The 14,038-nt window shown below is 48.0% G+C and overlaps 5 protein-coding genes; 4 read left to right on the top strand and 1 right to left on the bottom strand.

Annotated features, from left to right (window-relative positions):
* Positions 1-360: 360 nt before the first annotated feature.
* On the top strand, positions 361-3,500 carry GSBLH_T00002822001 (uncharacterized protein; the record flags this gene model as incomplete). XM_013041340.1 has 1 exon in its annotated part: positions 361-3,500. One exon carries the CDS (start codon positions 361-363, stop codon positions 3,469-3,471), a length of 3,111 nt encoding a protein of 1,036 aa, XP_012896794.1. The 3' UTR covers positions 3,472-3,500.
* A 2,078-nt stretch (positions 3,501-5,578) lies between these two features.
* On the top strand, positions 5,579-6,538 carry GSBLH_T00002821001 (uncharacterized protein; the record flags this gene model as incomplete). The annotated part of the gene is made up of 1 exon (XM_013041339.1): positions 5,579-6,538. The coding sequence occupies one exon, from the start codon at positions 5,579-5,581 to the stop codon at positions 6,536-6,538; it is 960 nt and encodes a 319-aa protein (XP_012896793.1).
* A 1,621-nt stretch (positions 6,539-8,159) lies between these two features.
* On the top strand, positions 8,160-9,443 carry GSBLH_T00002820001 (uncharacterized protein; the record flags this gene model as incomplete). The annotated part of the gene is made up of 4 exons (XM_013041338.1): positions 8,160-8,181; positions 8,213-8,613; positions 8,643-8,729; positions 8,760-9,443. 4 exons carry the CDS (start codon positions 8,160-8,162, stop codon positions 9,441-9,443), a joined length of 1,194 nt encoding a protein of 397 aa, XP_012896792.1.
* Positions 9,444-9,493: 50 nt separating this feature from the next.
* Positions 9,494-10,941, bottom strand: GSBLH_T00002819001 (uncharacterized protein; the record flags this gene model as incomplete). XM_013041337.1 has 4 exons in its annotated part: positions 10,805-10,941; positions 10,679-10,771; positions 10,483-10,645; positions 9,494-10,452 (listed from the first exon to the last, which is right to left on the bottom strand). Exons 2-4 carry the CDS (start codon positions 10,754-10,756, stop codon positions 9,494-9,496), a joined length of 1,200 nt encoding a protein of 399 aa, XP_012896791.1. The 5' UTR covers positions 10,757-10,771; positions 10,805-10,941.
* A 358-nt stretch (positions 10,942-11,299) lies between these two features.
* Positions 11,300-12,025, top strand: GSBLH_T00006504001 (uncharacterized protein; the record flags this gene model as incomplete). Its single annotated transcript, XM_013041336.1, is given in 5 exon segments — positions 11,300-11,440; positions 11,474-11,594; positions 11,626-11,814; positions 11,844-12,003; positions 12,022-12,025. 5 exon segments carry the CDS (start codon positions 11,300-11,302, stop codon positions 12,023-12,025), a joined length of 615 nt encoding a protein of 204 aa, XP_012896790.1.
* Positions 12,026-14,038: the final 2,013 nt, after the last annotated feature.

Raw genomic sequence — 14,038 nt, 5'->3', positions numbered from 1 at the left:
GATTCCGCCGGAGGAGTACGTCGCGCCGATGCGTGATGCAGGGAGAGAGGCGAAGGCAACGCCGGCGGGACACGCTTTCTTTAAACACACATCGTCTGGAAATCAGGGGAGAAGGAACGCGGGGGGATCGCGGGCAGCGGGACATCGAGGAGGTGGCGGACATCGAGGAGGAGGTTCGAAAGGAAGTGCAAAGGGACGAGGACGGGGACGAGGGAGGTCTTGAAGTGGGAATTGGGCGGTATTGGTCGCGAAGTATTCTTTTGTACGCAGTAAAATTGTTTGTGAAATGACGCAAAATGATTGGCTGACCTCCGGACCGTTTTACCGTTGGTGCCAAAGCCATTCATCAAAATCTTTTTTATGAATCCTTGCTTTATTGTTGTTCTTCTTGCCTTAGCGTATTGCCAAGTTTTTGACGAGGAGCTGTTTTTCTATCAAGCGACTCGTGGCCATTGGCATGCCAACCGAGGTGGGAACATTCTATTGGTAACGAATCCTGAAGCATTCAGTATTCAACATGGATATGCTCAGGCCAAGTTTAGTTTGAACATGTATAACCTTACGTTAGTTGATTACAATTTTATTTGGAGCCCGGATGTTAATGTCAAGGCTCTGAATTTACGATCCGAGAAGACTAGCTATAACGATTGCCCCCTTTTTGGAAAGAAAGTGGTTGTAACGGTATATCGTGTGCAGCACCGTAATAACCAAGAGGGTTGCGTGTCAGAAGCAACCATTCGTCGCTATTTCCAGTACATGGACAGCCATCTACGTTTGATCTCCGGAAACCGGATTCGGTTTGACATGGAAAATTCTGTTATATCAAATGTATGCTGCCCTTGCTCTGAAGAGGAGTGCTACGGACCTGATGATTACCACAACTTTATGAACAGAGTGATGGACGCATGCAAGCCTTTGGACCCCCGTCTGGACAAGTCTTCGATGACTCGCATGTTTTTCAACGATGCTTTTGGCGGCTTTGCAGGTTTGGCAAGTTTGGGATGGATTCCCAGTTTTACGAACAATGGGAACTACTGGGCGATTTGCAACGTTAACAACGATCCTGACGAGATGTGGAAGTGGGAGTACAACCTCTCGGTGCTGGTTCACGAGTTCGGCCACACCATGGGAATGAACCACGCCTCCTACCCTGAAGAAAAGCCGACGTATTTCTTGCGTGACTATTTGAATCCGAACAACTACGGAGACGGAGGCAGCATCATGGGTGGAGGCAACTACTGGGACACGGTAGTAAGCCCCAGCCAGTTTTTCTACCGCTACAGTGTGTCGAAAGTGGAGCCTTTCTGGTACAGAACAGCCGAAGATGTGGACCGAAAAACCGTTCGCTTGTTCGCGTGGGATCATCCCTATTCGCGTCCCTTCCTTGGAATCGAGGAGCCCCGCTTCAAGGACGAAGACTTGATCAGTGGGATTCCGTACAAGGACAACATGATGACTCTGGAAGTGCCTTACAACCGTGCCGACATGTGTTCCACGATCAGCGAGAACGTGAACTATGGCTCGTTCTATCTGGAATACCGCAACAAGAAGGGCAACCAGAAGGGAGCCGCCAATCGAGGCGTGCGTCTCATTCAAGGCCGCGTCGACAAAAGCGGCTACGACAGCGCGCTAAGCCTGCTTCTCTCTGCTGGCGTGGACGGTCTCTTCTCCTGGGGAGACTCGGTCATCCCCGTAGGCGTGTGGTGGCATCCGAAAGAAGCGGACCTGGGCACGATCGGCATCCACATCACCAAAATCAACAGCGTGACGGACTGGATGGACGAGGCGTTGCTCGACGATCCTGTCCAGCCCCTCGAGAACATTCCCTACATGGAGCTGGAGTACTCCTACGCGCCCAACGTGAAGTACATTCCTCCCAACCAGCCCGCGCCGCTGCCCTCCTTCGCCTTCTCTCCGAACATTTTCGGCTGTGTGATGAACAGCAACGTCACTGGCTGGGAGTGCAGCGTCATGGGCGAGCGCCGCTTCTGGGCCTATATGAAGCCCTCGGCCCACCGCGGCCATCCGCGCGTGTTCAGCTTCGACACGTCCAGTTTCATCAGCTCGGCGTCCTCGTCCGTGGTGTCGCTGCCCGGCCGCCAGCGCAACGAATGGACGCACTTCTTCGGTGACACGACGCGCGGGCGCTGCACCGTGCGGATTACGCAGGTGGAGTCGCCCGGAACGGCGACGGCGTGGCTGAACGCGCAGCTGTACCGGAAGAAGACGGGCGATCCGGCGAGCGCGTACCAGCTGTACCACACGGGCGACGCGGTGCTGGCGCGCCAGCTGAACGTGGGCGAGGGGGAGGAAGTGTTCCTGATGGATCTGTACGGCACGGAGGAGAAGCTCGCGGTGGACGTGGGGACCGAGAGCCTCGTGGCGCCGCTGAGCTCGAAGGCGCTGCCCGGTTTGTACGAGGGATTTGTGGTGAAGAAGAAGGCCGGGGAGATCGTGTACGCGGCCCGGTTTTCGCAGCTGGTGGGCGAGATGAAGTCGAACCGCCTGGCGATCCGAATCATCGACGACGAGCAGGTGGAAGTGTCCTCGGCGGCCATTCCCAGCAGTCGGTTCAGCTTCCCCACGATGATCCAGCCGCGCTCCCTGGGGAAATGGGAGAAGCTTCCGGTGATGTTCCAGGACTGGACGTTCGGCGACTATTTGTTTATTGACTTTTCGGGAAAGACGCCCCGCAGTTTGATCCTCTATCTTGAAACAGATAACGGGGAGATTTCTTTTGACCTCAAGCGTTTTTCGGGTGTCGCGGACCTGACCTTGAAGCTGACCTACCGCCAGCTCATCGCCGCGGGCGCCGTGAGCAGCAAGATCGACTATCTCTGGTTCAACAAGGCGGTCACCGTGCTCTCGGTGCGTCCCGTGCTGGCGTCGAACGTCGGGAACATCCAGGGGAACGCCAACGCGAACGAGCAGGAGCTGGACGCGGGCGCGTTCCGTGTGAAAGGCGTGATCGGCGGGTTCCAGGGCTTCGTGGACTGCTCCTACACCGGAACGCTCAACGGGTGGAAGTACTCCGTCAGCACGGCGGAGCCGAGCGGGCAGTCCGTCCGCTTCGTGCACAGCGGCATCAACTTCTCCGCCTCGTCGGTCATCGTCATCGTTGTGATCGTGATCGTCCTCATCCTCCTCCTCTTCGTCGTTTGCTCCCTCCGAAAGCGAGACCGCGTCGATCTCCCGTCTTCTTCCCAGGCTCCGCCGCCGCGCAGGCAGCCGCAGCCCAAGCCGCAGAATTCCCAGCCCAGACAGTTGCAGCGACGCACCACGCCGCCACCTCCGCCTCCTTCCTCGGCCAAGCCTCATCGCAAAGAGAGCGTGACGCCGCCGCCGCCGCCGCCGCCCAAACCGCGAGCCGATGGCGATCGACGAAGTTCGGCACCCGCGCTACCGCCTCGGAGAAGCTCTGCGTCGGAAGCTCCGCCCGTTCCGAAGAGATCGGCGAAGCCGAAGATATGAGGAGGAAAATAGTTTGCAGTTGCAGTACGGATTTGTTTGTTTCACACGTTCTTTTTTGCTTATGAGTCATTCGGTCTCTCTGCTTCAGTTCGAGTATGCGTGGGAAGTGCAGGTACTTCCTGGCGACTTCATCTCCCTCTAGGCGTACTTGCGATTTGCGTCGATTCCGTTCGAGGAGACAAATGCAGAGTATCCCTCTGTTGAGCTTACTGGTTGAAGTTTCTCACGGATTTCCGACTGTAGGCGAGCTTCCTCAGTTAACTGTGGACAACATTGTGCTTGGTTACAAAGACATATTTCAATACTTAAAGGAGAAAGTAGCGGTGTGTTGGATAAATTAGGGGTAGGTGTGCGATTTGGATGAAAAATTCTCGAAGTCAACAAAAAATGAAATCACTTTGTACTCCTATTTGATCCGGGTCTATGCAAACTCCATCTTCGTAGGTTTTCCAATAACTATGGACAGTAGAGTTCGTATAAGTGGTCAGACAGCAAAGAAGCCAGCAAACTCGTTGAGCCTGTGTACGATTCTGTTCTGTCCTTTCCCTACAACCAGTATTGCTTTTCTTTGCTTCTCATTTGCAGTTCTTTTTACAGAGAAAAGCGGAATAAAGTCAAGTCGTCAACAGGCGTAATTCTCCCTCTTCAAAGAAAAGATGTTTGATTTCTCTTTGCTTTCTACATAGCAACTCGAAATTCTGGATAATCTTTACAAAATCATGGTCGAGAAGCTTCATCAGCACATTTCCTCTATACCAGAAGACAAGCCTTGCTTCTTATTTGGAGAGCAGTAATTTGTTATAATCACTGTATATCTACTGTAGGCCGAGTTCGCTGGACGCTGTTCTCTTTGCCCACCTCGCGCAGATCATGGAGATTCCTTCAGAGCTTCAGAATCATTTACAATCGTTCCCTACACTTATTTCGTTCTATGAATCGATAATGAAGCATTATTTCTCTGCAGCGAGGGGTGAAGCGACATCGGACAACATGTTCATCGTAGGGCTTTGAGTTCGCAATAACGCGAAGAACCGCTATGGAATGCGTATTTCCTGCCGTCCCACAGAGAATATCGAGGCGATCTTGCCCTATCGAGTGAGTAGGAGCGTGGAAGAGATGCAATGAAATGTAGCGAAGTTCGACTATGAGCCGAATGAGTCTGAAGAGAGCAAGGAGGCAGAAGGGCAAATCGATCCAGTGAAGAAATTAGAGCAGAGATACAATTTTGTTCTGTTTATGATCTTTGGTGTGGCCACGATGGCATTTTCGATGGGGAGTGTGCTTTTGGCTATTTAGACTGGTATTCATGAATGAAGATTGTGTGTTTGTTGGGAATAAAGAAGATTATGAGTTGATAGTGGAAAAAGGGATTGATGGGATGATAATGAAGAAGAATATATGTAATCTACTCACATGTAACCTATAGTTCATGCCAATTCTTTGGATCCACTTCTTTCTTAATAATATTGATTGGAAAAATCTTGAAATAGATCCAAAAAGATAGTGTGAACTTCAAAACAATATAGCGTGTTACATTCAGTGTTATACAACTAGTACACTATAGTGCAATATCCCTAGATTTGCTTATAAATGTCGGATATTGTATCCGATAATTTGTCTTGTTTGGAATCATCAATATCCATTACACATCTATCCATCTTTCGATTTATTATAGAAATAACCCATTATGATCATTATGATCACGATCAAAAATAACATTATAATAGTAGTAGTGAAAAGCACTACTACAATAATGGCGAATCATTGCCATTTCTTGTATAAAATACGTTTTCATTCTTATCTCTTACAACTCATGTCTGCAGTATACGTTGCATTCAGATCATTTGACATTCCTACAGTTGCGCCTATTCTCAACCTTTTTCGAGTTTAGTATCAAGAAAAATAACAAACGACTCTCAAAAAGCATATCATTTATATCACAACCAAAACATTTCAATTGAGAAAATAGAAAAAAGAATGCGGGTTGTGAGGCTCGAACTCACGACCTCGGGATTATGAGACCCGCGCTCTTCCAACTGAGCCAAACCCGCCTGTCTTCCTTCCCTAGATACCTCTATTCCTACCTAGTGAGAACTGTGTTTATCAAATGAAATCTGTAATCGTTCTTCTTTTTACTATTTTGGTTTTTGCGCATCCTCCTAGACTCGTGGAGATCGCAAAGAGGGTAAACAAGCAACAGAATTCGTGGGTAGCCAATGAAAACACTCCGTTGCGTGATTATTCCAGCTTTATTGGGACGTTGAAAAACAAGAAACCGCTTCCAATTCGTTCTATACCAATTAAAAGAGAGTTGCCCAAAGAGTTTGATAGCAGTGAAAAATGGCCGGAGTGTCCGTCAATCTTGGAAGTGCGGGATCAGTCCTCTTGTGCATCATGTTGGGCATTTGGTGTCGTGGAAGTCGCGACCGATCGTATCTGCATTGAGTCAAAGGGAAAGAACCAGGTGCGTCTCTCAGCCGAAGACGTGTTGGAATGTTGTAAGGACTGCGGTTTCCAATGCCAAGGTGGCTATAGTGCCATGGCTTGGGAGTACTTGCGTCGTACCGGAGTTGTAACGGGAGGACAGTATAACTCTACGGAGTGGTGCAAGTCGTACCCGTTTCCTCCGTGCTCGCATGGGATTGAAGGTCAGTATCCTCAGTGCTCTACAAAGCCTCCTGTAGTTCCTAAGTGCGAGACGACATGTCAGGAAGGGTATCCCATTGAGTATGAGAAGGACCGCTACAAGTTCAGCAACGTGTATCAGTTGGAAAACAATGTAGACCAGATCAAGAACGAGATTATGGAGAATGGTCCTGTGGATGCTTCATTCCAAGTGTATGAAGATTTCATGACTTACAAGAGCGGAATTTATCATCATGTGGAGGGTAAGTTCATGAATTTGCACACTGTGAAGATCATTGGTTGGGGAGAGGAAAATGGAGAGGCCTACTGGAAGGCTGTAAACAGTTGGAATTCCGAATGGGGTGAGAATGGATTATTCCGAATTCGCTTGGGGACAAATGAGTGTACTATCGAAAGTCAGGTTGAAGGGGGATTGGTTTGATTCTGTATGGTTTGGTTCGTTGTTTCTTGAATTAAATAATTCGTTTTTGATGGGTACTCTTTGAATTTGAGTGGAGAGTGCTTTTGAGATGCGATCCTTGTTATGGAATATATCGGCTATCCTATTGGATGCTTTCTGTGTTCGATACTCGACCAAGTACAGTGTAGTTATCTCCCTTTCACCGTAAGGGCACGACATATGCCCAAAAATCAAGATAACGTGAATATCAGTAATATCCAAAAGGCAACTACTAATATCGAATACTGGACAAATACATTAAGACAAAAAAGAGTTTTCGAAACGGTTTTCTTTATCGGGGATGCTTTATAACGAGAAAGAAAAATATAAATCAAAGGAAACGTAGAATTGCTGCGTGATTCTGATTCCTAGTCGTTTTGTCCATCTCTTTGTAGCATTTATCTTGTTCGCTCTGCGGACGTGGTCGATGTTTTACTTGATGAGGATGGTCAACACGGGTCGTTTTACAGTGGAACTGGAATGTCTTTTTCTCTGTATTGCGTCGTGTATCCAATTTCTGTGTATTGTTTTTGTTGGAGGAGCCATTTCTAGTGTTATCTTTCACTGACAATCGATACAGTGAACATTCTGTGTTCTATTACTGGAAATCGATACTGCTATGCGGAGCAATTAAGGCGGTCCAAGTCTATCTCTGGATCAGTGCTTTGTCCTCTTGCGGTCCGTTTATCTATGTTCTGTTCGAGCAGAGTCCAAAGCTGGTTTTTGTTATCTTTGGTCTGCTTTCAAACAGTTATTCAAACAACCGTGATGCTTGGGTCCATGCTTGATTGTAGGATTCTCTTACATGATCGGAGTGATCATTACGCTGGGCGGGTACTTGGTTTCCCTCTTTGGTCTTCCACGTTTGCCATTAAGTGTCTTTTGTTTTTACTTTTGACATGAAGACATCCCAGAATCGATTTACAGTTCACTGAATGATTTAAAGCTCATCGAGACCTCCCAACCATTATATGGCGTCGTCTGTGTGATCATTGCAAGTACTTTGTATCTTTTCTAACTATTATTTTCCAAGGCCTTCTGAACATTTTCTACAACTACATCACTCACCAGATCTCCCACGTCAACGGAAAGCCCTACGCTCTCCAGTTCTTCTGCTATTTGGTCTCTTCTTTCACCGCTGCCTGCTACCTCTACTCCACAAAGCAGTCCTTCTCTCTCCCCTCCGTCCACGAGCTCTCCAATCTCTTTATCAGCGCCTTTGCTTGCATGGTCGCCATGTTCTACCTGCATTCCCTCACCAATCGCTCCGTTTCGGAGCGTCTCACCAACCGCGTGGGCTACCATTCCAGCCTTCTAACCGCCATTTTGCTAGAAACCATGCAGAGACAGTTCACGGTGCCAATCCGATGCGGATTTGATGAGTAGCTGAGTCGATCGGCGGTGATTTGCTCGGTCGTGATCTCGATCGGACTTTTGTTCCTCAACCGACCGGCGAAAAGGGGAAAAAAGATGGAACGAAACGGCTCTTCGATGTTTCGCGTGCGTTTCCGTCAGCATCGGTTATAACTAGTTTTTTCGTTTTGTCTTCACCTCGAAATCGGGCAGGAAAATCTTCCTCTATCTCTCGATTAATCTCGCCTTCATGTTCGTCGAGCTCGTCGTCGGTGGGCATTTCCCTTCTCGATTCCCTTGCAGGCCTTTGGAACAACAGTCTAGGACTCATAAGCGATGCGGGACACATGTTGTTCGATAGTTCCGCGCTTGTGATCGGGTTGATCGCTTCGTATATGGCGCAATGGCCATCCAGTCCGACTTATTCCTTCGGATTCAAACGCGTGGAAGTGCTTTCGGGGCTTGTGAATGGCGTGTTTCTGGTATTCGTGGGCTTCAGCGTGGCGATGGAGTCGCTGGAGCGCCTTCACAATCCCCCTGAAGTGGGCGACAATCAGTTAATGGCGACTTCGGTGGGCGGTTTGCTGGTCAATCTGATCGGACTTGTGTTTTTCCATGATGTGAGTCATGCAGGACACGATCATGGACACGATCATGGACACGATCATGGACATTCGCATGGACATTCGCATGGACACGAGCATGTAGAGCAGGATAATAGAATGAGAGTTAGAACGATAACATGCACGGCGTGTTTTTGCACGTGTTGGCTGATACGTTAGGATCCGTCGGCGTGATTCTGTCCACCTTTTTGATTCAAGTGCGGATTGACAAGATGGCTGAGGAGTAGAAATACGGTTTGTGGATCGCCGATCCGATCTGCGCGTTCATCATCTCCGTTCTCATTCTGCTGTCGGTATTCCCGCTGGTGAATCATTCGTCGCGTGTCCTGCTTCACTATGTCCCAGAAGGAAAGGAGTCGCTCTGGCAGAGCGTGAAAGAAGCGATCTGCGCGATGGAAGGTGTGCGAGGAATCGCGTCTCCGCAGTTTTTCGTGTATACGGGAGACGAAACGGTGTGTTCGATGCACATTTTAGTGGTGGAAGGGAAGGAAATGGAGGTGTGGAAGAACGTGAAAGCTTTGTTGGAGCAGGTGGGAATCCATGATAGCGTGGTGCAGGTGACATCGCGAGGAAGAGAAGAGGATTATGAGAAGTTTGTAAGCTCTGGAACGGATCCCAATCGAGTGATCCGTTCATTTATGGAGAATTATTCGCATCACGATCACGATCACGAACATGAACATGAACATGGACACAATCACAACCATTCCTTCCATCATTCGCACAGTCAGAATCATGCCCATAGCCATTCTCATGCTCACTCCGATGATTCGGATGATCATTCTCACGATTCAGATGATCATTCTCATGATTCCGACGATTCTTCCGACGATCATTTCCATCCTCCCGCTTCCTCCAACTTCACTCAACGCTCTCGAAAACTCCTTGTAAGCTCTGGTAAACTTGATTAGTGTTTTCGTTTGTTTCCTCCAAACACGTCAAATGACAATTCCTTCTTTTATTATTCCTCCTTGAACACAAATCTCTCCTTATCCACGTAGTGAATGTCCTTCACCGCATTCGCGATCATCGGAGCCACCGAAATCACGCGCAGCTTATTGCACTGATCGATCTTCTCCTGCGGCACCGGCACCGTATCCAGCACCATCAGCTCTTCCAGATCGCTCAACTGAATCGTCTTCGGCGCCTGGTTCATCAGCACTCCGTGCGACGCCACTCCGAACACATGGTTCGCTCCCTTCGACTTCACGAAGTTCGCCCATCGCGTCATCGTCTTGCCCGAGCTCACCGCGAAGTCCACAATGATCACATCGCAGTTCTTCAGCGTCTCCGGGTTCTTCATGTCCTTCTCCTCCCAGCTCTCCTCTCCGCCGAGAATCTGCGAGATATACTCGCCCTCCATCGCGCGGATGTCCAAGCCCGGGTAGTACTCCGCGAGCTGGTTCCGCACCAGCGCCGCGCGCGGCAGATCCTTCGGATGCGGCGTCAGCACCACCACCTTGCGCTCCGGATTCACCTTGTCCTTCAAGTAATCGATGATCAGATTGCTGGCGTCCAGCACCTCGACCGGCGTGCGGTTCGAGAAGATTCCGCCGTCCAGCTTGCCGAGGCGGCTCTGGCTCTCCATATCCACCAGCACCACGTAGTCCACGCCCACGACTTCCAGCATTTTCGCCACTTCCGCGGCGGAGCTCATCACGAAGGAGGTGTTGGCGGGGAGGTTGTTCACGCGCTGCATGTTCTGGCGGTAGCTGAAGAAGGGAATGATTCCCGTCACGCGCTTCGCAGACGCGCGCTTCGCTGAGCTGATCAGGAAGATCAGCTCCAGCAGGTTGTCGTTCGTCGGGGCGCAGAGGGACTGGATGATGTAGACGTCCTTTCCGCGGACGCTCTCGTTGATCTGGATCGAGGTCTCGCCGTCATTGAATTTGGACACGGCGCAATTGGTGACTGCAGTGCCTAGACGTGATGGTTGGGGAGAGTGCAAACCAAGGCAGGACGCAACGCGGTCGGCCAGAGGACGGTTGCTGTTTCCAGAGACGATCTTCAGCTCGTGGCAACCAGGGACGAAATGGTGGTCCTTCGTGCAGGGGTGAAGGCTGGCATCGTCGCAAGGACAGTGGGGATCCAAACAAGGAATGTGGAGCGGCTCCTTATCCTACGCATTATAGAGTGTAGTAGACACTTGCCTCAACGGCAAACAAGCGGTTTCCGTAAAGAACAGCCGCACCGCAGCCAAGACCAGCGGCAACAGCAAATCCATACTGGAAATAAGATGCTACCGAATTATTCAATCACGATGGAATTCTACCACTAGCGGACCCCGTGGAATAGGCACGAGAGGACTGACTAGCGAAACGGCTCAAACCATACACCGGACGAGAAAATTTCGTTGCTTGTCTCGACAGGAAGGCAGTGCTAGCAGAAGCAATTCTAGAAAACATCGAAATCCTTGGTTTTGTTGAGGTGGAAAGAGAAGACCTTAATAATAGGGTGTCTTTTGTAAATAAATGTTCCAATTCTGTTTTTGTTATTCTGTTCTGTAATTGAGACCTGGTTCTCGATATGAAGCATTACGAGTGAGTGATTTCATCGAATAATTACCTCGCCCTTTCGAAACGAATTGTAGCTTTTTTAGGAGCAATTTACATACCTTGATTTTGCAATATTATTGGTACAATCCATTCTCGTATTCGACAATATGATCCTTCGATTTTGTATTCTTTTCTATTGGGCAGAAGAGAAAACCCTGATTTTTCTTTCTTTCTCATAGTTTGTTATATCTCTGAAAGGCCTAAGAGCAGAAATGAATCAGAATGATGATGTGGTTGATATAGCATGCATTGTGTCATGCTTATGCCCTATTTCCTTTTCCAAAGTCAGCGTCCCTGTTCGAGGAAAGAGATGTCGTCATTTGCAGTTTTTCGATAAGGCATCGTTTTTAGAGGTATAAAACTCTGCTCAATGGAATCACGCATAGTTGTATGAAAAACAGGGACATGGTCCTTGCCCCATTTGTTTAGAAGATACCCATTCATCCGAATTGGTGGAGGAACCTTATATAAAGCAGCTATTAGATTCTACGCCTCCAGATCAGGAGAGTAGAGATCTTTTGGTTGTTTTGATGAATAGCAATATCAATAAAGCAAGAATATTCCTTTTCCAGCAATCTCTATAGAGGGCAAACTCCGTCCCTGCCTCACTATCCAAACAACAGGACGAATCAAGTTTCTCGATTCTACAAGACGGAGAATAATGAAATTCTTCCAATTCCGCAGGATTCTTGTGCGCTCGATGACATTTTCTTCTATCAGCGAGTGGGTAGGTCTCGATTTTAAGCTTCATCCTAGAGAACGAGCAGCGGTTATTGCGAGAAAAGTCACTGGAGCAGAAGTACTGGGAGTATTTAGAGTTCTACATGAACGTTTTTTCCAAAGCGCTGGAGTTCCAGGATCGGAGAGAGTTGAAGAGTGCCTTCTTTGTCTTCCACAAAGTGAATCTGCAGCAGATGTACAACCTACGTTCTAGTTGAGACGTAGATCTGCGATTCAAGAGGCGAGCGACATGATCAATGCATATTCCTTGGTTGTTGTAGATTTTTTATATGCTTTGGATGAACTTTAGTCGGGGGATGCGCTTGTTATTCTGGATGAAATACTCTATCCGAGTGATTACGAAGAAGATTTGATGGTTTGCCATCGACTTGATTTTGACGATTTCATAAAATCAAAGCTGAAGACGGTCGCGTTCTCTAGGCTAATTGCTAGCCTTCCAAGAGATTAGAGATTGTTTGTTTGTTGAAATCGGCCGTATTTCCCTTTATCAATTGGCACTTCTTGTCATCTGAAAATAATTGTGAGATATTGAAAATTGGTGGGAAAGTTCCCTCCAATTCAATTTCGTTCAGAGCAGAATCCAAACGATTGATATCATTATGAATCAATCGAAGCATGACATAGAATACAAATCTTGTTATTGCGAGGAGGAGGGGGAGCTTATTCAGTGTTCTTCGTGCTCTACAAGAGTATGTTGGGTTTGAGTTTGGATTTGGAATGAACAGGATGTGTGCGACATAAAAAGTGTCTTGTTTGTCAACTATCTTGGAGATTAGGTTCAAATGCTAACTTGTTGTAGATCCATAAAGAATGTCTTCCGGTAACACTTGAAAGCGAATGGGTTTGTGACCGTTGCAAGTATCTTTCTGGAAAGCCTGGCATCTGCCAGTGTTTCCTGTGTGACCGAGAAATTGGTACCGCGCTGTCGTTCAGTAAGGCATTGTGAGCATTTTAATTCGAAGAGCTGTATGGGAACAATTGGGTCCATGGCAAGTGCGCTATTCTGTTTTACATGTATGTCACCAAGTACCGTTCTATATATGACACGTTACAAATATCACAGCAATGGACAGGAAATGTAACCATCGACTTTCAGTCCTTCGCTAATCTGTTTTTGGTGTCTCCAGTAGATTTTTCTGCAATTCGCGGCGAGAGAGTGCACAATCTAGATTTGTTTTTACAGAAACTACTTCCAACACCATCCTCTCGTTTGATGCTCCGATCGAGAGAGCTTTGTTTCTATTGCCACATTCGGAGTGGGTTTTTAGTAAAGTGCAGAGCGCCTTCTTGCAATTTTTCGTTCCACCCAATCTGTTTTTGTGAGTTTTTCCCCGACATTTCACTTCACTCCGCTGTTTCGGATGATCTCTTTGCTTGCCGAATCCACCACGCGTCCAACGCAGACACACAGGATACAGCCACAAAGAAATCGCTCCGACTCGTGAAATATCACCAGCCGCACCATCCCAAAAAGCGAAAACTGAAAGAATCTGAAACGATATTATCTGTTTCCGCGTCTGCAAAGAAAGAGAGTCGAGTGGATGGGAAGCAGCAGGCAGTGGTGTCTGGAATGGGCGAGAGTGAGCCGAAGAATGGGAAGAAAGCTGCTGGAGAAGAAGAAAAAGAAGAAGAAGGGAGGGGACAGAAGACTGGAGAAGAGGAGAATATGAAGAATGAAAAGAAAGGCGTTTTGATGGAAGCAAAGAGCGAAGGGAGCGTTGTTGTGACAAAGGAGAAGGCGACAAACGAAATGAAAACGGAGGTTGTTAACCAGGAAGAAAAGAAAATGGAAATTGAAAAGGAATCAAAGGCATCAAAAGAATTAAAAGAATCCAATGAAGTGAAGGAAGTGAAGGAATCAAAAGAATCAAAGGAACACAAGGAATCTAAAGAGCCCAAGGAAGTGAAGGAACTCAAAGAATCAAAGGAATCAAAAGAATCCACTGTCAAGGATCAGCCAACAATCGTGGATTTTTTCCATTCTTCGAATCACACATCGTCTCATCCTCAAGACAACACATCTATTCAACCCGAACTCCCTTCCTCCATCTCAGAACCCCGCGATGCTTCCTCCATCCCAGAACCACGCAATACCTCCTCCATCCCAGAGGTCGATAAACGCATGGAAGTGGAGGCCCCCATCGAACCCTCAGAGAAAACCCAGACCGAGGGACCCGGAGAAACCGAAGAAGAAGAAGAAGAGGAAGGAG

This window comes from Blastocystis hominis, assembly GCF_000151665.1.
Source record: "Blastocystis hominis, Singapore isolate B (sub-type 7) whole genome shotgun sequence assembly, scaffold_2".
NCBI classification, from domain to species: Eukaryota; class Bigyra; order Opalinata; family Blastocystidae; genus Blastocystis; species Blastocystis hominis.
Note: the sequence above shows the minus strand (reverse complement) of the source record. Positions and strands in the feature narration are given on the sequence as shown.